The following is a 26,545-nucleotide window of genomic DNA, read 5'->3' on the forward strand; positions in this document are numbered from 1 at the left end:
AGGTGGCGAGGGCTGACCTCACTGCTTCTCCCACTGGGTGATGGAAGCTTCTCATTGTCCAGTTGACTGAATGGAGAGTGGCTGCCACTCCCCATCCTTACCCGTCAGGATCTCTATGTTGCCAAAATCATCTTTTTATTTTTTTAAAGAATTTTATTTATTTGACAGAGAGAGACATCCAGAGAGGGAACACAAGCGGGGGTGGGGGGGTGGAGAAGAAGAAGCAGGCCTCCCGGCGAGCAGGCAGCCCAATGTGGGGCTTGATCCCAAGACCCCCGGGATCATGATCTGAGCCCAAAGCAGGTAATTAATGACTGAGCCACCCAGGAGCCCCAGAATCACTTTTTTTTTTCTTAAAGATTTTATTTGACAGACAGAGATCACTAGCAAGCAGAGAGGCAGGCAGAGAGAGAGAGAGAGAAGGGGAAGCAGGCTCCCTGCTGAGCAGAGAGCCTGATATGGGGCTCGATCCCTGGACCCTGAGATCATGACCTGGGCTGAAGGCAGAGGCCTTAACCCACTGAGCCACCCGGGCACCCCCCAGAATCACCTTTTTAATTGGACATCAGATCAAGGGTCTCTACTGCTCAAGAGCCTCCTGTGGCTCCCATCTCACTTCAGACAGAATCCAAAGCCCTGGCCTTCTGTGCCCTACAGGATCTGGCTGTGCTCCCTCCCTCTTGTCCTCCCTGCCCCAGTCAGCCCCATCCCCCAAGTAGATACCCACTCTGGAACCTTCATACACACTGCCTCTGCCCAGAACCACTTGGGACCTGCTGAATGACAGTTCCCCAAAGGGTTCTGCTCCAAACCCCTGCATCTGTGAAAAATGTTACTTACACGGTGGAAGGGACTTTGCAGGTATGATCAAGGTCAGGATCTTGGGATGGGGACATTATTTTGGATTATCGGGTGGGCCCGATGTAATCCTGAAAGTCCTTGTAAGACTTATAAGAGGGAGGGGTGTCTGGGTGGCTCAGTGGGTTAAGGCTCTGCCTTCAGCTCAGGTCATGAACTCAGGGTCTTGGGATCGAGTCCCACATCTGGCTCTCTGCTCAGTAGGGAGCCTGCTTCCCCCTCTCTCTGCCTGCCTCTCTGCCTATTTGTGATCTCTCTGTCAAATAAATAAATAAAATCTTCAAAAAAAAAAAAAAAGACTTGTAAGAGGGAAGCAGGAGAGTCAAAGAGTCAAAGATGTGACCCTGGAATCGTTGGTCAGAGAGTCAGGCACAGAGATCTGAAAAGGCCCCGCTGTTGGAGGATGGAGGACTTGTGAAGGAGCTGGAGGGGCAAGCATAGGATTCCCCGCCTTGAGCCTCCAGAGGAATCCAGCCCTGCTGACACCTTGATTTTAGACTCAGTCAAGACCCAAATCAGACCCATTTTGGTCTTCTGACCTCCCAAAGTGTACCACTGTACATCCGTGTTGTTTCAAGCCATTCTGTTAATAGTCATTTGTTATAGTAGCTGTAGGAACCCGACACCCACCGCCTCAAGACCCCTACTTGTCTGGCTCTTTCTCACTGTTCAAGGCTCATCTGAGCTCATCTGAAATGTCACCTCTTGAGAGAAGTTGTCCCTAGCACTCTGGCTCATAAATATTTATTGAATGAATAATTGAAAACAGAAACGTCCAGTTGACCCCGATAAAGGTTGAAGCAAGAGCCTACAGACTAACACCTGTGGGCTGATGTGTTTTATTTGGCTGGGGCTGTGTTTGAAAACATTTTTGAGCCAGTTTTTATGAGTTGAAACAGCTTTGCTCAGATATCTCAGTTTCAAGAAGCACGAGAAGCTCTCAGAGGAATGAGAGGCCTGCATTTGTGCCTGGTGGAAATCAGCTAGAATTTTCTGGCATGGCCCCAGCTACTCCCTCCCCCCCACCCCCGCCGCCCCGCCAGTATAAAAACTCCTACATCGACTGCCAGAGCCCCCTCCAGGCTTTGCCCCTCATGTATGGTTTCTGCTTGGCTCAGGCAGGCCACCGCTTTAGCAACCCTGGCATCTCAGCTAGGATCCCCCCAAAAGCAAATATGAAAATAGAAAGTATCAATGAGGAGGCAGGAGGTAGCTATGAACCATCAGATGAAAATTTGAGAACTACAAAATACATTAACCCAAGTAAAAGGCTCACGGGACAGACTGAGGGGCAGAAGGGAGATGACATAGGAAGGTGTCAGCAAACTTGAGAGGAAATAGACGTTCTCTGACCTGCAAAGCAGAGAAGATGGGAGGAAAATCAACAGTCTTGGGGGACTGGGGGACAACAACAGTTCCGACGTCCATATCTTTGGAGTCTTGGGGGAGGAGAGGGAATGCTGGGGGGAGAAAATATTTGAAGAATCTAATTTCGGGGAGCAGGAGGGACGGAGAGCAAGGCCGGGAAGGGGCTAACTCAATCCACAGTGCTTTATGGGGCCACTCACTGCTGCAGCTGCCGGAAGCTCAGTGTCACTGAGGACCCTCGGAAGGAATGTGTAGAATGTGGCCTGGACTTGGAGCTCCCACTCCCATGCCTTCTGGTGGCTCCCACGGGCACCAAGCACTCTGCTGTCAGCCTGGCCCATGCCTGGTGCAAGGGACCATCTGCGTAACTGCTAAAGCTGCAGGGGAACCTCAGGGTGGGCTTGGGGCAATGGGTGGGGGGGTGTCTTGGTTGCCTACCACGGCATAATAAATTACCAGACATTCAGTGTCTTAAAATAACATGCATGCCTGACACCCTGGTGTCTGCGGGTCAGGAGTGCAGAGTGGCTGGACTGGGTCCTCTGCTCGGGGCCTCCCAAGGCTGCAACGGAAGTGCTGGTTGGGCTGTGTTCTCATCCGGATGCTTGACTGAAGAACCTGCTTTTGACATTTAGATCGTTGGCAGAGTTCACTGCCTTGCAGCCTCAGGTCTGAAAGACCACTTGCCACTCCCAGAGGCGGCTCACAGTCCCCACCAAGCAGACATGCTCAACATGACCGCGGACCTCATCGGGCCAGCAGGCCTCCCTCGCTCCCGCAGGTGAAGACACAGTCTTATGTGACGTAATCTAATCCAGGCCTGACATTCCGACACCTTCACAATGGGAACAGGGATATGGTTGGAAACAAGTCACAGGGGCCAGGAGGTGACAGTCGCTGGGATCACCTGAGGGTCTGCCTGTCATGGAGGGACACCAACTGCCTGGGCTGTGGGTTGTGAACTTCTAGGCTGTGCGGACAGGCCTGTGCTCGGCTCCGGTTCCTCTGCCCCCAGATACCATACAATGTGCCCCTGTGGGTGCAGGACACTGGGGGTTTCTGGGGAGCTGGTTGGGAGGGGCCCAGAGGCCTCCTCCCAAGTTTACCATGTGACCTCAGGCCAGGAGTTTGAACCCCCTGTGCACTGATGTTCTCAACTACAAGATGAGGTTCATAGCAACCCCAGCCTCCTGGGAGGCCGTGAGGACATAATGTTCATGAATGGTGTGAGTTCCGATCCTGCCAGAAAGTTCACAAACATTTCCCATTCCTGTCTTTGTGATTCTCTGCCTCTGCTTCCCGATGGACCCTGTTTAGTTCTCCACAAATGTCCCCCCATTCTACATGAATCTTTGTGTCTCTGGGCACCGTGTGAGGCCTTAAGTGTTTTGGCAACAGTGTCTGGGAAGTGAGGAGTGAACTCTGCCCTCAACTCAGGGGCAGAAGTTCTGTTCTGGAAGTTTCAGATTGGTCCTGTCGTGGCTTTACAATGGACTCTCAGGGCAATGAATTTTACAAGGCATTAATATTTGATTTCTCACTCTTGTACTCTGCTGAACAGCGTATATAATTTCTGGGAACAGCCAGGCTTGGTGATTCCCATGGGCCAACTGGGCCAGGCCCGGCGCCTTGTCCTAGTAGAGGGGTCTGTCTCTCCTTCTCAGGGGCCTGAGGGGGCTCTCTTGCAGGGCAGAGAGCTCTCTTGCAGGGCAGAGAGCCAGGAAGGGTGACACGTGTCCAGTGGCCCTGGGCCACTCCCCTGGCAGCACCCTAAGCCCAAAGGCCCTAGGCACAGTGCGGGCAGAGTGGGGGCAGGCCTGCAGAGTCTCGGGGCTCCCCACCTCCGTTCCATCTCAGCCCCTGTCCTTGTGGGAATGCAGTCAGGAAGGTGGCGACAGTTTACCAACTCCCAAGGACTCACTCTGCACATGGTCTCATTCCATCCCTCCCTCCCCAAGGGAGGAACACAAGACGTGAGGCCTGGGCTGTAGCTGTGGGTCTGTCTTGTGCCCTTGCCCAGGCCCACGCCCCAGCTGCCATGGGAAGGGCTGTTCAGGGAATGAGGACGCGGGAGACCAGCTGTCCTGGGCCCCGGGGGCTCGCTTTATTTCACCAGCAGCACTTGGTCGCTTCTTTTGTGCTGGGAAGGGTGGCAGAGCTTGAGCAGCAGGCCGAGCAGGCCCAGAAAGATGCCTACCAGCAGCATTAGCTTGAGTCCCTTGAGGACGGACCTGGCCTTCCCCTTCCGGGCCTCCCTTGACTCCAGCTGTGGTCCAGTTTCCTCTTGCTGGAGGGTCTCCGGCACATCCGGAAAGGGCCTGGGGTTGAAGCGTGCCATGAGCTCCTGCTTCACGAAGCACTTGTAAATGGCCGGCTGGAAGATCTGAAGCTGCCTGCCACCGTTGGTGGGTTCCAGAATGCTGCTCGGGACCTGGTTGGAGAGCTGGCCCTGCCAGGTCAGGGGGATGTCGTTGACTTCCCAGAGGATGGGCCTGCAAAGGAGGACAAGGTGAGCTGCAGCAGCCGGGGGCTGAATGGGGGACAGAGGTCGGGAAAGGACGTGGAACAGCCAACAGGGCATCCCCTCCAGGAGTGCTGGGGGAAAGCAGGGCCGGGCTGGCAGGGAGCTCAGAGCCCTATGCCCCCTGCCACCCCCCCCCACCGCCCTAAATGGGCCAGGGACATAGGTCTCTAGCTTTTTGAGTCTCCACCTGAAAACTGGAGACGTAAAGATTTTACCTGTTTCACAAGGCTGTTTGAAGGAATGAGCCAGAACACTTGCCTACGTGATTGCCCCCCACGCCCCACCCCTGCTCTCCCTGCCTGGCCTCATTTTCTCTGCTCTCCCTCTCTGTATCTCTCTGCCCCAGCTGCACCGGCCTCCCAGGTGGACCTCCAGCAGGCTGGGCCCCATCCTGTCTCAGGGCCTTTGCCCCTCCCTCCACCAGGAGTGATCTCCCTCAGCACCCAGGGCTCCCTCGCCTCCTTTCAGTGTCGGCAACTTCTCAGATGACTTCCCTGCCCTCTGTTCTTAAACCGATCCTCTCCTCCACGCCCATCTCCCCTCCTGGCCCTTAACCACCGCCACCTAGAACACTGTATGTTTATTTATGCGATTGTTCATGGCTCCATGAGGGCAGGAATCTTTCCCAGTTTTGGTCTCCCCTGATCCCCGGTACCAAGAACAGTGTTTGGCTTATAAGCCCTCAGTGGCACCATGTCAGTGAACACACAGAGCAGGCCCATATCACAGCCATCGTGGCTGGGGAAGAGGAGCACTCAATCGACAATATTGACGAGGCCAATAATCCTACGAGGAAAAGCTAATACCTCTGAGAGTGTGGAACTTTCCTCAGACACTGTTATAAGTACCTTTATAAACATCACAATGGCCCCATGAGGCCACGGTCCCACAAGATCTCCGGACTGACCTGGGGAGTGTCCTTACCAAGTATGTGTTCTAAACCTCAGAATGGGACCTTATTTGGAAATCGGGTTGTTGCAGATGTGATCAGTTAAGATGGGGTCTGACGGAAGTGTCCCCGGGCTCTAAACCCAATAGGACCTGTGTCCTTTAAAGAAAAGGAGGAGACACAGACACAAACACACAGGGAAAAGGCCAAGTGGTGACAGGCAGGTCAGGGATGTGGTTACAAGCTAAGGAAGGCCCAGGATTGCCCACCACGCCCAGAAGCGAGGAGGGAGCAAGTACGGGTTTCACACAGCATCTCAGAGGGCATGGGGCCCTGGGGATGCTTCGACTTTGGACTTCTGGCCTCCAAAACTGTGAGAGAATACATTTCAGGTGTTTTAAGCCACCCAGTGGAAAGCCCAAGGAAACTCATCCAACCCCATTCAACAGACAGGGAGCCTGAGGCCCAGAGAGAAGCCACAGGCCCAAAAGCACACAGCTGGGAAGTATGGAGACCAGGCCTGGCTGAATCCAGAGTCCAAGACATAAACGTCACATGGAATACCACTCTACCCAGCTCCCTAAAGACGTGGCAGCCCTTGAAATCTCAGTGACCTCTTTTGATTCTTTTCTTTTCTTTTTTTTCTTTTTTAAAGTAGACTCCACCTGGGCTGCCTGGGTGGCTCAGAGGGTTAGATATCTGCTTTTGGCTCAGTCACAATCTCCAGGTCCTGAGATCGAGTCCCACATCATGCTCCTTGTTCAACAGGCAGCCTGCTTCTCCCTCTTCCTCTGCTGCTCCCCCTGCTTGTGCTCTCTCTCCCCAAAATGAATAAATAAAAAGATCTTTAAAAAATATATAAAGTGGGCTCCACACCCAGCATGGAGGCTTGAACTCATGACCCTGAGATCAAGACCTGGGCTGAGATGAAGAGTTGGATGCTTGACCGAACGAGCTGCCCAGACGCCCCACGTCTCTCCGTTCTTCTCTGGGTTTCCCAACAATTGGCACTCGGGAACTGCTTGTCTGCCAAATGACACGGAGCAGGTGTCCCAGGCTAGAAAGCAGGGGCGGGTGCCCTTTCCCGAACTGTGAGGTCTTTGCAGAGACTACGTGCTACTTTTACACTTAAAGGAGGAAGGGAGACAGAGTGTGGGAAAGAGAAGAAGAGCAGTCACAGCGGAAATAAGGAAAAGAACACCAGAGGGAGGGAGTGGGACCGTATTTGACAGAGCAGGTGGCTGCAGAAGCCCCAAGAGTTTGCTTGGGCTCCCCCCAAGGGAGGGGCTGTCACAGGTCCGTAGGGACAGAGGGTGGGTGGGATCCCTACAGTCAAGTGTGTAGGATTTAGGGTCAACACAGCTCCCCTTGGGCAAGGACTGTGCCCTTCTGGGCTGTAGTTGCCCCCCTCTCTTAAATGCCTCCCCTTAGAGTCACCTGTAGATAGATCCCCGGGGGCAGGTGAGCCACACGGACCCCAAATCCTCCCTGATCTCGTAGTTGTCAAAGGTGATGAAATCCACCATGGATATTTTGCACGGGACCTGGCAGGCCTCCACCTGCATCTCTGGCCGCATGCGGCTGGACCACATCTTCAGATCCCCCAGATAGAGCCAGCACGGCATGGGCTCCTGTAGAGGCTCCTTGATGTAGCAGTAGCCCAGCCGTTTCCGCTCCCCGGGCTCCCCGCAGCGGTTACAGTCTTGCCAGGGCTCCCAGTGGGTGAAGATGAGTTCCGTGCCACCCAGACTCAGGGTCTCATTCTGCAGGGGCTTCTGGCCCAGACCTCTGTGGGTGATGTGCAAGGTGCTGACATCTTGGAAGTCAATCTCATACTGCACCACTTGGATGCCATTCCTGTCCTGGCAGTGGTAGAAGCCTGTCTGGGAGGGCGCCGGGTCTCGGATGAGAATGCCAGTCCCGGGTATGATTTCTATGTTGGAAACTCTAGAGACTTTGTTCGGCCAGCTGGCCTTGTCTTGCAGGAAGAAGAAGTACCACTGTGCCCCTGAAGAGTTGCAGGGCAGAAAGATGTCATTGTCAGAGAGGAGGGCTTTCTGGCATTGGTTCTCGTTGGGACAGCTGAAGGTCATGTGGAAGTCCAGCGCAGGGATGGCGAGACTGAGAAGCAGCCATGGGGTGGCGAGCATGATGGACTGGGACTGGGGCCAGCGGGCAGGGCACTCCCCTGGCCACTGTTAAGTCACCCCTGAAATTCAAGCCTCAGCGAGAGGGAGGTGTCCTGGGGTCCACCGCATGGGTATGTGAGGTCACAATCCCCATTTGATTGGTGACAGTGTGACAATGCTTTTTCATCTCTATTCTAAGTCCTCTACTCCGCTGGGATAGGAAGAAACTTAATTTGTCTCCTCAGGGTTTTCTCTACCATCCCCTGGTTTGGCATCCAAATATCACATGTGAGCATTGGATGCAGTTCCCCCAAACACTGACTATGTTCTGGGCCCAATTCTGAGTGGTAAGCATGGAGAGGTGAATAATTCCTCTCTGGTTACCAAGCAAAAGGCTCCACCTGCCTCAGGACCTTGGCACACACTGGTCCCAGACTCTTTCCACAGATAGCTGCCTGATTCAATTCATTTTAAACAAATAAATATTTTTCTCAGGTGTCTCCTTCCCAAATCCTTTCCTAAACTCCTTCTCGGCCCTGAAATTAAAAATAATGATTGTGTGGGCTTGCCCCACCATCACTGACTCATTTCACACATTTTTACTGAAGGCCTGTCGCTGGCCCTTATTCTAATCGCAGCTCTGAGCTGATTGGACAAAGCCTCTTCCTCCTTCAGACTTACCCACTAGAGATAGATGATAAGCAAATATATAATACATAAGATCAGATACAGTAGATTCTCCTTTTCTCCTAACTGTTCTATAAAGTTGCTGAATTAGCAAATACTGAAACATTGTTCCCAGGATTAATGCAGGTTTAAGGTCCTATCAGCCTTTGGTCATTACATTTTTGTCAACCACTCAATACACAGCCTTATTTTATGCGTATTTTCTTTAAAGACCTCTCTTGTTAATTCGTTGACATTGAACTTGTAACCCACAGCACCATTAACTCATGGCTGAATAAAGCTTATCTGAGACACCTGTTTTCTTCACAAGACACGTCGAAGCCGTCTTGTGCTTAGGAATACTGGCCAGCCTTCAGCTCTGCCCGGGAGCCATTTTAAATAGCAGAATCACAAAAAGTACAAAAATGCAACAACAGCAAAAAGTGGTGCTAAACAGGCCATGAAAAGGATGCTTTTAATCGTAGGAGAGCTGGAACTAGAAGGCAGTGTTATGGTGTTGGATCTCCGCTGGGAGTGTGCACCGAGGGGGCTCAATGTTTTCAGAACCCTGTGCATGTCTGCACATGACTACAAAACCACGGTGGGTGTTGATCTGGGGGCTACCAGAATTTTAGTGAGTGAGTGAATTCACAGGTACGGGTCCTTGAATAATAAGGATTGCCCACTAATTGCTACAGACAAGGAGAGAGCAAGGAAATGGGGATGGGAAGTGAAGGGTTGGTGTGTGGGTGTGAGCTATTTTAGGGAGTGGGATCAGGCCTGTCTGAGCACTCATGGAAGGGATGAAGTTTTACAAACACTTGAATAAAGTGAGATAAAGGGCAGTGTGGATATTTGAAGGAAGAATAATCCCAAGAAGAAGATTCCCAAACCCCTGATACGGCTGCCATATTTCAAGGGCATAGAAGTCAGAGTGACTAAGGGGTAGTGGACAAGGGGTGAGGCCAGAGGTTCACTTAGGTCTTTGCTAAGACATCCTGCCTCCCTCTCTCCCTGGCTCCTGTGGCTGGAGGCTCTCTTAGTCTTGTCCCTGTCCCATGTGGGGACCTCTACAGGCTGTGTTTGGGATAAGCTCTATGCTTAGGCTCTGGAACTTCTTCTATGGCCTTTTGCTGCCACCTTCACCCCAGGAGTGGGCCACACATCCCCTCTGTCCTCACATCTATTAAACCCATCTGGAGTGTTTGTCTGCTTCCCAGGACCTTATAAAGTCCCTCTACCTGAAACATATTAACATCTATACTTCTGATGCCTCCCCTCCATCTGCCTCCCTCCCTCTCTCCCCTCTATCCAGGGCTCTTTTCTAAACAGGTAAACAGGGCTATGGGGACCCTGTGCAATATCCCACTTCCGATTTTCATATCTTCTAGATGAGAAGCAACAAATTGGCTGGGTCCAGCCTGGATAAATGTTTTCACTGGTCTCTCTAGGATGTTTTTAGAATATTTAAATCAGTGACCAACATGTAAAATCCGAGAGTTTGCGTGAGAGAATCCAGATTCCCTGCTATACTTTAAATAGCGTGGGTGAGGTTTCTGCTTACTGCTACAATTGAGAAGTCAATATCATACTAATACTCTTGCTAACAGCAACTACAGACTCTAAGGTAACTGTGATTAATATGACTAATTAAGATGAGGATTTTAAACCTATATAGAAGAATCAAATGGAAATATTAGAACTAAAAAATAAAATTTCTGAAATTGAGAATTCACTAGAAAGGGGAGCAAGCTATTAGACACAACAGAAAAGAGGATCAAGGAAAAGAAAGATGGGCACACAGAAAAATATCTATACTGAAGCATGCAAAAAAAGAAAAGATAAGATAATATAGAAAAGAGTGTAAGAGACATATAAGATATGGGGAAAAGTTCTACCATTCATGTAAATGGAGACTTAGAAGCAAAGGAGAGACAGGAACATCAGTAATATTTTAAGATACAGAATGAAAACTTTCCAAAACTGATGAAAGACATTAAGCAACAAATTCAAGATGGCCTTCAAAACCTGTGCAGGATAAATATAAATGAAGCCATACCTAGGCATTTTATAGGAAAATGCTGCTACAAACCAAAGAGGAAATAATAAAAATGGCCAGAGAGGAAAAAGATACATGTTTTCAAAGTAACAATCATAAGACCCTACACTGACTTTTAAAAATTATTATCATCATCATCATTATGATTATTAAGTAGACTCCACACCCAGCATGGAGCCCAATGCAGAGCTTGAACTTATCACCCTGAAATCAAGACCTGAGATCATGATCCTACATTGACTTTTAAAAAGAAATGATGGGGGTGCCTGGGTGGCTCAGTCTGTTAGGTTTTAGCTCAGGTCATGATCCCAGGGTCATAGGATTGAGCCCCACACCAGACTCTGCACTCTGCAGAGAGTCTGCTTCTCTCCCTCTCCCTCTGCCCCTCCCCTTGAGTGCTCTCTCTTTCTCTTTCTCTCTCTCTCTAAAACAAATAAGTAAATCTTAAAAAATAAATAAAGCAATATTCAAATAAATTATGGAAGCTAGAAGACAATGGAATGACACGTTCCTTCTTTTTTTTTTTTTTAAAGATTTTATTTATTTGTCAGAGAGAGGGAGAGAGAGCGAGCACAGGCAGACAGAATGGCAGGCAGAGGCAAAGGGAGAAGCAGGCTCCCCGCCGAGCAAGGAGCCTGATGTGGGACTTGACCCCAAGGCGCTGGGATCATGACCTGAGTCGAAGGCAGCTGCTTAACCAACTGAGCCACCCAGGCGTCCTTGGAATGACACTTTCAAAGCACTAAAAGGAAATGATTGCCAAGCTAGAATTCTATATGTTGACTTCTATATGCCACAGTGAAAATATCCTTTAAAGACAGAGGCAAAATCAAAAGAAATGAAATCTTGCCACTTGCGACAACATGGATGGAACTAGAGGGTGTCATGCTTAGCGAAATAAGTCAATCGGAGAAAGACAACTATCATATGATCTCCCTGATATGAGGAAGTGGAGATGCAACATGGGGGATTAAGGGGGTAGGAGAAGAATAAATGAAACAAGATGGGATTGGGAGGGAGACAAACCATAGGTGACTCTTAATCTCACAAAACAAACTCAGGGTTGCTGGGAGGAGGGGGGTTGGGAGAGGGGGGTGGGGTTATGGACATTGGGGAGGGTATTTTATAAAAAATAAAAAAATTTAAAAAAAAGACAGAGGCAAAAATAAAGGTATTTTCAGACAAAAACTGAGAGGATTTACCACAGCAGAGCACACTAAAAGTAGTACTAAAGAGAATTCTCCAGGCAGCAGGAAAATGTAAGCAAGGTAATGCAGGAATGAAAACTACCAAAGAGTAAATATGTGGGTAAAATTAAATGAATATCTAGAGTGTTTTAAAATAATGTCTTGTGGGGTTTAAAATAAAAATACTTGATCAAGAGCACAACAGATAGAAGGGGAATAAAGGGAGCTAAAGAGTTATATAAAGTCTACATTGTCTAGGATATGGTGCAAGTACAAATTCATATTATGTTCTAATGAGTGAGGATTGATTTTGTAATCTCTCGAGAAAATAAAAAGAATGCATATCTAATAAGCTAATAGAGGGGGAGATGGGATAATTAAAAAATATCTGATGAAAAAATATACTTGGTGAATCCAGTACTATGTTGAATAAAAGTAGTGAGAGTGGACATCCTTGTCTTGTTTCTGACCTTAGGGGGAAAGCTCTCAATTTTTCCCTACAGAATATGATGTTCACCATGGGTTTTTCATATATGGCCTTTCTTGAGGGTTTTTATCATGAATGGATGTTGGATGCTGTCAAATGCTTTTTTCTGCATCTACTGAAATGATCATATGGTTTTTATTCTTTCTCTAATTAATGCGATATATCACGTATTTCAATTCACAGATATTGGACCACTCTTTCATCTGAGGAACAAATCCTATTTGATTATGTTGAGCAGAAAAGAAAACTCCAAAATAAACCCACAATTATATGATCAATTAATCTTCAACAAAGCAGGGAAAAATAGCCAATAGGGAAAAGACAGATTCTTCAAAAATAGTATTGGGAAAACTAGTCAGTTACATGCAAAAGAATGAAACTGGACATGCAAGGAGTCTTATTCTTCTGCCTGCCACTCGCCCTGCTTATGCACTCTCTCTCTCTCTCTGTCAAATAAATAAAAAACTTAAAAAAATAATGAAACTGGACAACTTTCTTACACCATCCCCAAAATAAACTCAAAATGGGTCCTCAAAAGAGGACAGTGATAAGCTTAAACCCAACTGTATCAGTAGTTACATTAAATGTAAATGAACTAAATACTACAATTAAAAGGCAAAGATTTTAGGGGCACCTGGGTGGCTCAGTCATTAAGCGTATGCCTTCAGCTCAGGTCATGATCCCAGCGTCCTGGGATCGAGCCCCACCTCAGGCTCTCTGCTCAGTGGGGACCCTGCTCCTCCCTCTCCCACTCCCTCTGCTTGTATTCCCTTTCTCACTATGTCTCTATCAAATAAATAAATAAAATCCTTAGAAAAAATAAAAGGCAAAGATATTCAGACTGAATACCAAAACAAAAATCTAAATACATACTTTTTAAGAGATTCATCTTAAGTAAAAGATAAAAGTTGAAAGTAAAGACATGGGAAAATAGCATTCAAACACTAAATAAAAGAAAACTGGTGTAGTAGCTATACTGGTAACAGAAAGTAGATACAAAGGCTGAAAGTATTAATAGAGATTACAGGAAACATTTTATAAGATGGTTTACTCTAATAGGAAGTTATAATGATCTTAAGTTTGTGTGAACCTAAAAATATATAAAGCAAAACCTTATAGTAACTAAATTTTAAAATGAAAAAATCCACAATGTAACAGTCAAAAAAATTTAGTAAAGATATAGAAGATTTGAGCTATATGATATAAATTTGACCGTATATATATAGAACACTGTGCTCAACTTCAGAGCATGCTTTCTTTTCATATTCATATGAAATATTTGCCAAAAGTAACCAGGTTCTAGGTCATAAAACAAATCTCAATAAATGTTAAAGGAAGAGAATCACATTCTAGGTCAGCAGAATTAAGTTAGACACAAATGACAATAAGATAACAAGAACATCACTAGATGTTTGATACTTACACAGTGAAATGTTTAAATAACTAATGGATCAAAAGAGAAACCGCAATTGAAAATATAAGTATTTTTAACTGACAGAAGATATTTAACATCAAAACTTGTAGGATGCAAGTAAGTTTTACTTAGGGGGGAAATTTCCAGCCTAAATACATATTTTGATGGGGGAGGGAAAGGATAAAAACTAGAGATCTAAGCAAGTATCTCAAATACCAGTAATCAATTAGAAAACAAAACTATAATAAACAAAACTAATAAATGAAAAGCTGGTTCTTTAAAAGAGGAATGAGACTGATAAAGCCCTAACAAGACGAATCAAGGAAAAAAGCAGGAAGAAGGCCTAAACAACAAATACTAGCAATGAGAAAAGAGATATTACTATATATCTTACAGGCATAAAAAGATAATCGGATGGTATTGAAAACAACTTTTGACCAAAACTTATAAAAATTCATGGGTGCCTGGGTGGCTCAGTTTGTTGAGTTTCTACCTTTGTCTGGGTCATGATCCCATGTCCAGGGATCCAGTCCTACATCGGGCTCCCTGCTCAGTGGGGAGTCTGCTTCTCCCTATGCCCTTCATCCTGCTTGTGCTCATTCTTGCTCTCTCTCTCTTTCTCTCTGTCTTGAAGAGGTAAATAAAATCTTTTTTAAAAAATGGACACATTTATTGAAAAGCTTATTAGCACTGGCACAAGAAAAAAATCTGAACTGTTCCATATTTACGATGAAAGAAATTGAATCTGTAATTTAAAATCTATATACAAAAAAATGTATAATGACAAAAAACTTTACCACTGAATTCTTCCAAAAATTTCTTAACAATTAAGAAATGGCATCAATATTTCAAAATCTTTCCAGAAATATAAAAAGATGAAACACTTCCAAACTTCTGTGAGGCCTGCATCACCTTAATACCAAAACCATATAAGGTTATTACAACTAAGGAAAATATCAGGCCAATCTCTTTCATGAACAAGGGCACAATATCCTAAACAAAATATTAACAAATTTCCTCCAATGATAAACAAAAAGAATAAATATGATTACATTGGGTTTATCCCAGGAAGGTGGGGTTGGGTTTAATATGAATACAATAAATGTGATACACCATATTAACATAATAAAGGAGAAAAACCATATTATCATCTCAGTAGATGCAGAAAATGCATTTGATAAAATTCAACACTCATTCATGGGTCAAAACTTTTGGAAAACTAGGAATAAAACGGAATTTTGTTAATCTGATAGTTTTTCTACTAAAAACCTATAGAAGTATTATATTTACTAGTAAAATATTAAGAACAACATAGCATGTCTCCCATAAGGTTATCCACTCAGCATTTTACTGGAGATAAGTGAATTTAGCAAAACAATTTGATACAAAGTCAGTTGGTTAAGCATCTGCCTTCAGCTTAAGTCATGATCCCAGAGTCCTGGGATGGAGTCCTGCATTGGGCTCCTTGCTCAGCAGGGAAACTGCTTCTTCATCTGCCTGCTGCTTCCCCTGCTTATGCACTCTCTCTCTGACAAAATATATATATTTTTAAATGCCAAATATATTTTTATAGACCAACAACAAACAATTAGAAGATGAAATTTAAAAGATACAATTTTTCTCTCTAGCTGCTCCTCCAAAGGTAACAGGCACTCTGCAACCCTGATGGGTGCTCCCCGCCCTCTGCACTCCACCTGCCTCATGAAAGCTAGCAGCTACACACAGTTGACACAAGGGATTCCCCTTGATTGCCTAGTCCTGATGGCTGGTTAGGGGGGGGGGGGTGTGTGGGGTGTGTGTGTGTGTGTGTGTGTGTGTGTGTGTGTTTCTGGGTCTCAGGGGACTGAAACAATTGGGAGAGACAGTTCTTGGCAGCCTACTATCTCCAGGGCACTCCACAGACAGCATACTGAAACACAATGCAGTCTTCCTGTGAAAAAGACCTATTTACTCATCCTAGAGTTTTAGCCTGAGGGCCAGGCTTCTAGTCCGCCACACATATAGAAGCTATGAAGGGGTTTTCAGGGAATGTAGGCCAAGTGACACCAACTATGTGCTCTCCCTTGGTCTCATTACAGTTCACTATTACCTCTAGGAAAGGAGATTATATACTCACCTGGAGCCCCAATTTTCACTACTCTCACACAAGGGACACCTGTAGATCACCTAGTCTAGAGGTCAGCAGGATTTACAATTGCAGCCCCATAGGATGATATAAATTTGCCTAATTTAAAAGCTATTGCCAGAGGGTCCGTTTTCCAATCAGCCAGAAACTAGGCACTGACTGAAATTCCTCCCTTTGACACTCTGACAGGTCTTGGCACACCCTCAACAACTGGGACATACTGAGAATAAGGCAGATTGCTTGGAAAATCACAAAGGTATGAGAGAAAACCAAGAACTAGGACAGGGTTGAATGGTAAAGGTTCATCTCCTACACAAGGTCATTTTTTCAAGACTGGGAGATGTAGCTGTTTCACCTAATACTTAGATACAAACACAGATAGGTTAGCAAGATGTGAAAACAGAAGAGATTTTTCCAAATGAAGGAACAAGATAAAACTTCAGGAAAAAAAAAAAAAAGAAAATGGAGATAATTGATATAACTGATAGAGTAAGTGCTCAGAGTAATGGCATAAAGATACTCAGAAGAATGGGTGAACATAGTGAGAACTTCAACCAAAAATTAATAATAAATAAAATCTGAGAAAGTACCAAACAGAAGCCACAGAACTGTAAACAATAACTGAGCTGAAAATACACTAGCGGGTTAGAAAGATTCAACAGCAGATTAGATAAAACAGAAGAAAGAGTCAGTGATTTGGAAGACAGGGCAGGGGAACTCACACAGAGCAGCAAAAAGAATAAAAGAATTTTGAAAAGTAAAGATAGTTTAAGGAACCTATAAGATAATATCAAACAGAATAACATTCACATTATAGGAGTCTCAGAAGGAGAAGAGAGAGAGAAGAGAGAAGAAAACTTATTTGAAGAAAACAATGGCTGAAAACTTCCTTGAACATTCAACCAGGTCCAGGAATCCCAGAAAGTTCCAAAAAAAGACGACCTCAAAGAGATCCATACGAAGACACATTTATAACAAAAATTTCAAAAGTTAAAGAGAGAATCTTAAAAGCAGTGAGAAAAAACAACCTGTGTAAATACAAGGCTCCCCCCCATAAGACTATCAGCAGATTTTTCAGCAGAAATATTGCAGGACAGAAGAGAGTGGTGTAATATATTCAAAATGCTGAAATGAAAAAACTTCCAACCAAGAATACTCTAAATGTTATCATTTAGAACTGAAGGAGAGAAAAAAAGAGTTTTCCAGAAAAGCAGAAGTTAAAGAAGTTCATTGCCACTAAACCAGCCTTATGAGAAATGTTTTTTAAAAAGTGCTTATGCTGGAAAGAAAGGGCACTAATTAGTAACATGAAACAAATGATAGTAAAAATCTCACTGGTAAAGATATATATAAAAACACAGTGGATTAATCACAAAGTTAGTATGAAGGTTAAAAATAAAATTAGCAAAAATTACTAGACTCATAATAATTAGTTAAGGGACACACAAAAATAAAAAAATGTAGAATGTGATATCAAAAACATAAAATGGAAGTAAAAATACAGAATTCTAGAATGTGCTCAACTGGGTGGCTCAGTTGGTTAAGCATCTGCTTTTAGCTCAGGTCATGATCCCAGTGCCCTGGGATCAAGTCCTGCATCGGGCTCCCTGCTCAGCAGGGAGTCTGCCTCTCTCTCTCCCTGTATATGCTTTCTCTTTCTCAAATAAATAAATAAATATATTTTTTAAAAGATTTTATTTATTTACTTGACAGAGATCACAAGTAGGCAGAGGCAGGCAGAGAGAGAGGAAGGGAAGCAGGCTCCCCACTGAGCAGAGAGCCTGATGCGGGGCTCAATCCCAGGACCATGGGATCATGACCTGAGCTGAAGGCAGAGGCTTTAACCCACTGAGCCACCCAGGCGTCCATAAATAAATAAATGTTAAAAATTTTTTTTAAATGTTTTCAACTTAGCTTGCTATCACCTTAAAATAGATTAATATATATATATATATATATATATATATATGCCATTATATGTGAAGCTCATGGTAATCACAAAGCAAAAACGCAACAGATGAGAAAGGATTCTAATCATAACACTAAAGAAAGTCATCAAACAACACAGGAAGAGAGCAAGGAACAGAGAGGAACTACAAAACAGCCAGATGGTTAAGCATTGGACACTTAGATTCAGGTCATGATCTCAGGGTCAATGCTTAACTGACTGAGCACACCCAGGTGCTGCATGTCATCATCTAATTTATTATGTTTTATCTTCACACTGAAATAATCTTTTACTTTTTTACCCATATAATATCTGTTAATGAAAATCAAGATCATTGATTATCCAAAAAAAATGATTTGGGGGTGCCTGGGTGGCTCAGTGGGTTAAGCCGCTGCCTTCGGCTCAGGTCATGATCTCAGGGTCCTGGGATCGAGTCCCGCATCGGGCTCTCTGCTCGGCAGGGAGCCTGCTTCCTCCTCTCTCTCTCTCTGCCTGCCTCTCTGCCTACTTGTGATCTCTCTCTATCAAATAAATAAATAAAATCTTAAAAAAATGATTTTAGAAATGTTAAAAACAAAAACAAAAAAACAGCCAGAAAACAATTAACAAAAAGAGAATAAGTATATATCTATCAATAATAACTTTAAATCATTAAGTGGACTAAATTCTCCAGTTGAAAGTTGTAGGGGGTACCTGAGTGGCTCAGTCAGTTAAGCATTGGACTCTTGATTTCAGCTCAGGTCATGATTCAGGGTTGTGAGATCAAACCCTGTGCTGGGTTCTGCACTGGGTGTGGAGCCTGCTTACAATTCTCTCTCTCTCTCCTTCTGCCCCTCCCCTGCTCTCTCTCTCTCTCTCTGTCTCTAAAACAACAACAACAAAAAAGACATAGAGTGACTTCATTGATTAAAAAGAAGAAGAAAATCCAGACCCATTTATATGCTACTTACAAGAGACTCACTTCAGATGTAAAGTTACACACAAACTAAAAGTGAGGGGATAAAAAAGATGTTTCATGCAAATGAAAGAAAACAAACAAACAAAAGGTTGGTAACTATACTATGTCAAACAAAATAGATTTTTTTTTTTAAAGATTTTTTATTTATTCATTTGACAGAGAGAGAGAGATCACAAGTAAGCAGAGAGGCAGGCAGAGAGAGAGGAAGGGAAGCAGGCTCCCTGCTGAGCAGAGAGCCCAATGTGGGGCTCGATCCCAGGACCCTGAGATCATGACCTGAGCTGAAGGCAGAGGCTTAAACCACTGAGCCACCCAGGCGCCCCCAAACAAAATAGATTTTAAAATAAAGATTATGACACCTGGATGGCTCAGCTGGATAAGCATCTGCCTTCAGCTCAGGTCATGATCCCAAGGTCCTGGGATTAAGCTCTGTGTCGGGCTCCCTGATCATCAGGGAGTCTGGTTCTCCCTCTCCCTCTGCCCTCCCCTCCATGTTTGTGTTCTCTCTCTCAAATAAATAAATAAAATATTTTTTAAAAGACTGCAATAAAAGAGAAAGATGGACATTACGTAATGATAAAGAGTTCAATACAACAAGATATAACATCTGTAAATATTAATGCACTCAATACAGGATCACCTAAATATATAAAGCAAATATTAACAGGGAGAAACTGACAGTAAAACAACAGTAGGGGACTTTAATAAGCTACTTACATCAATGGATTGATGATCCAGACAGAAAATCAATAAGGAAACATCAACATTAAATGACACATTGACAAGATGGACTTGATAGATATATAACAGAACATTCCATCCAAAGCAGTAGAGTACACATTCTTCTTAAGTGCACATGGAACATTCTCTAGGATAGATTAAATGTTAGGCCACAAAGCAAGTCTCAATAAATTAGAGGACTGAAATCATATCAGGCACCTTTTCCAACTATGCTAGTAGGAAGCTAGAGATCAATTATAAGAAGAGAACTGGAAAAAAATCACAAATATGTAAAGATAAAACAACATGGTACTGAAGAATTAGTGCATCAATGAAGAAATGAAAGGAAAAATCAAAAACACCTTGGGACAAAAGAAAATGGGACTACAACATACCAAAATCTATGGGATATAGAAAAAGCAGTTCTAAGACGGAAGTGCACAAGTGATACAAGTCTACCTCAAGAAAAAAAGAAAAATCTCAAGTAAGCAATCTAACTGTACTGAAAAAGACCAAATGAAATCCAAAGTTAGTAGAAGGAAGGAAATAATAAAGTTCACGGCAGCAAAGAAATGAAATGGAAACTAAACAGACAGTTGAAAGGACAACATAACTAAGAGCTGATTCTTTGAAAAGATAAACCAAAATTGACAGACCTTAAGCTAGACTCACTAAAAAAAAGTGAAAGGGCTCAAATAAATAAACCAGAAATGTAAAAGGAGAAGTTACAACTGAAACCACAAAAATATAAAGGATCATGGGATGCCTGGGTGGTATAGTCGGTTAAATGTCTGACTCTTGGTTTTGGCTCAGGTAATCATCTCAGGATTGTGAGAATGAGCTCCACATGGGGCTCCACATCCAGTGTGGAGTCTTCTGGAGATTCTCTGCCCCTCTCCCTCTGCTTGTCCCACTTGTACACATTCTCTCGCTTTAAAATAAATGAATAAATCTATAAAGTTTATATATAAAGGATCATGAGATACTGTGTACAATTATATGCCAACAAATGGGAAAACCAAGAGGAAGCAGATAAATTTCTAGAAATATAAAATCTCCCAAGACTGGATCGTAAAGAAACAGAAAATCCCAGTGACTGGTTACTAGTATGGAGATTGAATCAGTAACCTAAAACTTCCAAAAAAAACCCCAAAAGTCCAGGACCAGACAGTTTTTCTGGTGAATTCCACCAAACATTCAAAGAAGATTTAATACTTATTCGTCTCAAACTCTCACAAACATTTCAAGAGGAAGGAATGCTTCCAAACTTATTTTTAGAAGAAGAATGAGGGGAGGGAGGGGAAGAGGGAGGAAGAGGAGGAAGGAGGAGGAGAGAGGGAAGGGAAGGAAACGAGAAAGGAAAGAAAAGGAAAGGAAAGAAAGGGAAAATTAATTACGGGCTAATCTGATGGATAATCTGATGCAAATCTGATGCAAAAATCCTCAAGAAATTCAACAATACATTAAAAGGATCATAAACCATAATAGAGTAAGATCTATTTTAGGGATGCAAAGATGATTCAACATTCACAAATCAACTAACGCAAAACACCACATTAACAAAATGAAGGATAAAAGTCATATGATTATCTCAGTAGATACAGAAAAAGCATTTGACAAAATTCAACATCCATTTGTGATAAAAATTCTCAAAATGTGAATAGAGGGAATGTACCTCAACATAACAAAGACCATATATGAGATACCTACAGTTAACATTATACTCAATGGTGAAAAGCTGAAAGCTTTTCCTCTAAGATCAGGAAAAAGACAAAGATGCCCACTCTCCCCACTTTTATTCAACATAGTACTGGAAATCCTAGACAAAGCAATTAGACAAGAAAAAGAAAGAAGACATCCAACTTGGAAAGGAAGAGGTAAAACTATCATGGTTTGTGGATAATATGGTTTTATATATACAAAACCCTAAGTATTCCACCAAAAAACTGTTAAAATAAACAAATCCAGTAAAGTTGTCAGGTACGAAATCATTGTACAAGAATCAGTTGCCTTTCTATACATTAACTATTATTGGAGAAATTAAGAAGATGACCCTACTTACATGTGCATCAAAAAGAAAATATCTAGGAATAAATTTAACCTAGGAGGTGAAAAACTTCTACACTGAAAACTATAAGTCACCGATGAAAGAAATTGAAGGAGACACCAAAAAACAGAAAGATATTCTATGCTCATGGATTAGAAGAATTTATATTCTTAAAATGTCCATATTACCCAAAGCAATCTATAGCCCAGAAATAAACTCACATGTATATGGTTAATCAATTTATGACAAAGGATCAAGAATATATAATAAGGAGGGGTGCCTGAGTGTTTCAGTCAGTTAGACATTTGCTTTCGGTTCAGATCATGGTCCCAGGGCCCTGAGATCCATCCCTGCATTGGGCTTCTTGCTCGGTGAGGAGTCTGCTTCTCCCTCTCCCTCTGCCTACAGCTCCCCCTGCTTGTGCTCTCTCTTTCTATCAAATAAATAAATGAAGTCTTAAAAAAGGGGGGGAGGAGCTGATAAACTGGACTTCATCAAAATTTAAAAAAAACTTAAAAAAGGAATAGAAAATGAGGAAAGAACAGTCTCTTTAATAAATATTGTTGGAAAAAACTGGACAGCTACATGCAAAAGAAGGAAGGTAGACCTCCATGTTACATGATACACAAAAATTAACTCAAATGGATTAAAGACCCAAGTATAGGACCTGAAACCATAAAACTCCTGGAAGAAAATATAGGCATCTAGCTCTTTGACATTGGTCTCAGCAACAAATCTTTGGATTTGACTCCAAAAGCAAAAGGCAACAAAAGTAAAAATAAACAAGTGGGACTACATTAAGCTAAAATGCTCTATACAGCAAAGAAAACCATCAACAAGATGAAAAGGCAACCTATGGAATAGGAGAAAATATTTGAAAAATATTTTTCCAATAAGGGGTTAATATCCAAAATATATAAAGAACTTATGCAACTCAATAACAATAGCAAAAACAAACAAAAACAACAACAAAAACCCCAAACCCAAAAACCCAAACAAAAAACCCCCAAAACCCAAACAATAAAACCCCAAATAACCCAATTTAAAACTGGACAGAGCATCTGAATAGACCTTTTCCAAAGAAGACATACATATGGCCAACAGGCACATGAGCAGGCAGAGCCTCAACATCACTCATCATCAGGAAAATTCAAATCCAACCCACAATCAGATATCACATTACACCTGTTAGAATGGTTATTATTTAAAAGATAAGAAGAGGTACACGGTAGTGAGAACATACAGAGAAAGCAACCCTTGAGAACTGTTGGTAGGAATGCAAACCGGTGCAGCCACAATGGAAAACAGTATGAAGATTCATCAAAAAAATTAAAAATAGAGCTACCATGTGAACCAGCAGTTCCACCCCGGGAACTTATTTGAAGGAAATGAAAACACTAATTTGAAAAGATATATGTATCCTTACATCACTGCAGCTTTATTTACAATGGCCAAGATACAGAAACAACCTAAAGACTCATTAGTGGATGAATGGATAAAGAAGACATAGTGTATATGCACAGCAGACTACTATCAGCCATTAAAAAAGAATGAAATCTTGCCATTTGCGACACTATGGGTGGACCTAAAGGGAATTATGCCAGGTGAAATAAATCAGACAGAAAGACCAGTACCATATGATTCCACTTATACATGGAATTTAAAAAACTAAGCAATGGGCACCTGGGTGGCTCAGTGGGTTAAGCCTCTGCCTTCGGTTCAGGTCATGATCTCAGGGTCCTGGGATCGAGCCCCACATTGGGGGGGTGGTGTCTCTGCTCAGCAGGGAGCCTGCTCCCCCCCCCCACTTCCTCTGCCGGCCTCTCTGCCTACTTGTGATCGCTCTCTATCTGTCAAATAAATGAATACAATCTTTAAAAAAAATAAAAATAAGATAAAAAACTAAGCAAATGAACAAACAAAATAGATATGAAGAACAAATGGTTGGTTGGCAGAGGGGAGGAAAGTTGAGGGGTGGGTGGAGTGGGTGAAGGGAGTCAAGGGGTACAAACTTCCAGTTATAAAATAAATAAATGGGAGATGTAATGCATAATATGCTGACAAAGGTCAATAATATTTTGTTGCATATTTGAAAGCTTTTAAAAGAGTAAATCTTGAAAGCTCTTACGACAAGAAAATTTTTTTTGTAATTTTGTACAGTGATGGATGGTAATTAGACTTATTGTGGTTATTTCACAGTGTATAGAAATCTTGAATCATTACATTGTACACCTGAAATGTATATAAGGCCATATTTCCATTACTTGAAATGTTAAAGTCATTTTGTCAAATTATGTTGAATGTTAAAGTCAAAATGTCAAATTACTAATAGAATGTAACATTATATTAGTTTCAGGTGTACAACATAATATAATATATAACATATAATATAATAACATATTTTATTATAATACTATGTATAATATATATTATGTGTGTGTGGTATTTATATATCTATAGCTTGAATCGGATTTTAATATCAGGTATATTAAAATTTTGTCAATAGTCAAAACACTGTTTATAACCTTGGATTATTTTATTTCATGTACCAACTTATTAAACCATGCAAAATAGCCATAAAAAAGACACAATTTGTAATAACGTGAAAAATCAATTACTCAGGAATATATATTATAAAATATACATACGATCTCTATATTAATAACTGTGCATTACTGGGAGAAATTAAACAAAGCTTACCTTATGGGAATATTTATGATGTTCATCGATTAGAAATCTTCATATTGTAATATATTGATTCTACCCAAATTTAGCTTTAGAGTCAACGAAGTTCCAATTTATTAAAAAATAGGATTTGGGGGGTATGGAAACTACAAGCTGATTCCAGAATATTTATACAAAAGGCCAAGAATAATCAAGACAATCCTGAAGAACAAAGCTGGAAAATCTATACTATCAGATATGACTTTTTATAAAGGTATAGTAATAAAAATGCTGTGACATCGGTGCAAGGACGGACAAATTGTATCTGTCAGAGTCCAGTGAGGACACAGAAACAACACTAGTGATGATGTTGACATGGATGGCCAAAGCCAAGGTTTTACATTTGGTCACTCCTGAATATCAGGTGCCTAGGAGGGCAGAGGCTCAACCTTTCCAGTCCCCGATATGTCCCCAGCACCACCTGCCCACGGTCCGGCTCGGAATAGACACAAGCAGTTCCTACTGAATGAACCTCTGGACAAGCCAGTGAAGAGACCCCTTCCTGGACAGATTGACCATGAATGCTTATGGGCTGGGAGACAGAGCCTGCATTTCCTTTGGAAGGCGACCCCCTGCCCCAGGGGGGCACAGGAGACAGAGCCTAGGCGAGGGTCAAAGGCAGGGCTGATGCCCTGGTCCCATCACCTGTAGATGGAGGCCAAGGGGCAGGTAAGCCACATGTTGTTGGTCAACTTGCCCAATGGGTAAATGTCAAAGATGAAGTATGGCTGGTTGGTTTCCTTGACATGGTCGCAGGGTGCAAGACAGGCTTCCACCTGCAGTTCAGTCCGCAGACGGCTGGAGTGCGTCTTCTCCCCTCTCAGGTAGAGCCAGCACGGCATGGCTTTTTCCTGGGGCTCCTCTATGTAGCAGTAGCCCAGCCGCTTCCGCTCCCCGGGCTCCCCGCAGCGGTTACAGTCCTGCCAGGGTTCCCAGTGGGTGAAGACGAGCACACGACCACCCAGACTCAGGGTCTCGTTCTGCAGGGGCTTCTGGCCCAGGCCTTTGTGGGTGATGTGCAGGGTGCTGACATCTTGGAAGTCAATCTCGTACTCTACCACAAGGGCATTGTCACTGTCCTGGCAGTGATAGAGGCCTGTCTGGGAGGGCTGAGGGTTGGTCAGTTGAAGGCTGCCCCCAGGAAGTTTCTTTATGTTTGGCACAGAGGAGATCAGGAAGGGATCTTCCCCCAGAATGGGAGAGAAGTACCAGAGTGCCTGGGGGTAGTCACATTGCAGGACAACATCATTGCCCGAGACTAGGGCCTGCTGGCAGAGACTCTTATAGGAACATCTGATTAATATCTCTGCCCACAGACTGGGGAGAGAAAGGCTAAGCAGCCACAGGAGGGCCAACATGGTAGCCTGCTACAAAAGGATGCTGGGAACCACCCTGGGCATTATGAAGTCACCCACAGAACTCGGGCTTCAGCCCTGAGTGGAATGAAACCTGGTCCTGCCTCACTTTCTGGAGAAACAGAAATCACTGGTCTGTACCATCTCTAAAATCCACTGAGGAAATACAGCAAGGTCCTCCTGTCTCATAACTGGGGAGGACTGCTTCATTAGCATAGCACCAGATCAGCTCATGGAGGTGGGATGGAGGTGTTTTCTAAGTCTTTGGTCCCTGTGCTCATGTATCCCGTCTCCAGGGAGATCTCTCTTTTTCCATTACTGACCTTGGCGGCATCTGAGGTGGCATTGAGAGAGGTGTCCTTCTCCCCTCATGAGCAGTGTTTTTGGCCTTCTTCCTGCCTTCCAAAGTTTGGGATCTAAGGATTCTTAAAAGCCTCCAGCCAACTCCATTGCAAAAACCCACATCCGCAGTTTGGCTGAAGATGTTCCCCATCAGGCACCTGGGTGGCTCAGTTGGTTAAGCGACTGCCTTCGGCTCAGGTCATGATCCTGGAGTCCCAGGACCAAGTCCCACATCAGGCCCTCTGCTCATCGGGGAGCAGGCTTCTCCCTCTGCCCCTTGCCCCTTTCATGCTCTCTCTCTCTCTCTCAAATAAATAAAATCTTAAAAAAAAAAAAAAAAAGATGTTCCCCATCTCTCTCCCTCTCTCTTTCTCTGTCATTGCAGAAACACTGTATCAGGCATCTGTGGAGAGCCATATTCTCCATCTCTCTCTCACTGAGCCCTTTTGCCTACCTGGGAGTATCTTAAGGATTTTCCAGGAGTATCTTAATTCATTCAGAGATTTTAACAATGGTTAATAATGATTTAATTTGGGCTGTACCCTTGGTTTTATCCTTGGCAGAATCTGAGTGCTCATTGGATTTTGTCTCTCAAAGGCCTTCCCAATTTTTGGCCAATTTAGTGAATTTTCACTCCTATTCTGTATTCCAACTGTTTCCCTCAAAGCTGCAAGTTCATGAAGTATATTATTTTGCCTTTAAAAGTATCTCAAGCAACAGTCTCCATCCTGCTGCTTTCAAAGAC

The 26,545-nt window shown here is 43.5% G+C and overlaps 2 protein-coding genes across 2 annotated transcripts; both read right to left on the minus strand.

The window, feature by feature from the left end:
• Nucleotides 1–3,983: 3,983 nt before the first annotated feature.
• On the minus strand, nt 3,984–7,890 carry LOC131817358 (protein FAM187B-like). Its single transcript, XM_059150609.1, has 2 exons — nt 7,077–7,890; nt 3,984–4,718 (listed from the first exon to the last, which is right to left on the minus strand). Exons 1-2 carry the CDS (start codon nt 7,787–7,789, stop codon nt 4,331–4,333), a joined length of 1,101 nt encoding a protein of 366 aa, XP_059006592.1. The 5' UTR covers nt 7,790–7,890; the 3' UTR covers nt 3,984–4,330.
• A 16,854-nt stretch (nt 7,891–24,744) lies between these two features.
• On the minus strand, nt 24,745–26,056 carry LOC131817360 (protein FAM187B-like). The gene has a single exon (XM_059150613.1). The coding sequence runs from the start codon at nt 25,459–25,461 to the stop codon at nt 24,745–24,747; it is 717 nt and encodes a 238-aa protein (XP_059006596.1). The 5' UTR covers nt 25,462–26,056.
• Nucleotides 26,057–26,545: the final 489 nt, after the last annotated feature.

This window comes from Mustela lutreola, chromosome 16 (assembly GCF_030435805.1).
Source record: "Mustela lutreola isolate mMusLut2 chromosome 16, mMusLut2.pri, whole genome shotgun sequence".
In the NCBI taxonomy this organism is placed as follows: domain Eukaryota; kingdom Metazoa; phylum Chordata; class Mammalia; order Carnivora; family Mustelidae; genus Mustela; species Mustela lutreola.

Excerpts from the sequence above, each read along its gene's own strand:
- LOC131817358 (XM_059150609.1), bottom strand. The coding sequence starts at position 7,789 with ATGCTCGCCACCCCATGGCTGCTTCTCAGTCTCGCCATCCCTGCGCTG. Across the intron at positions 4,719-7,076 it reads CCCCGGGGATCTATCTACAG|GCCCATCCTCTGGGAAGTCA; the intron begins GTGACTCTAAGG and ends CCTCCTTTGCAG.
- LOC131817360 (XM_059150613.1), bottom strand. The coding sequence starts at position 25,461 with ATGTTGGCCCTCCTGTGGCTGCTTAGCCTTTCTCTCCCCAGTCTGTGG.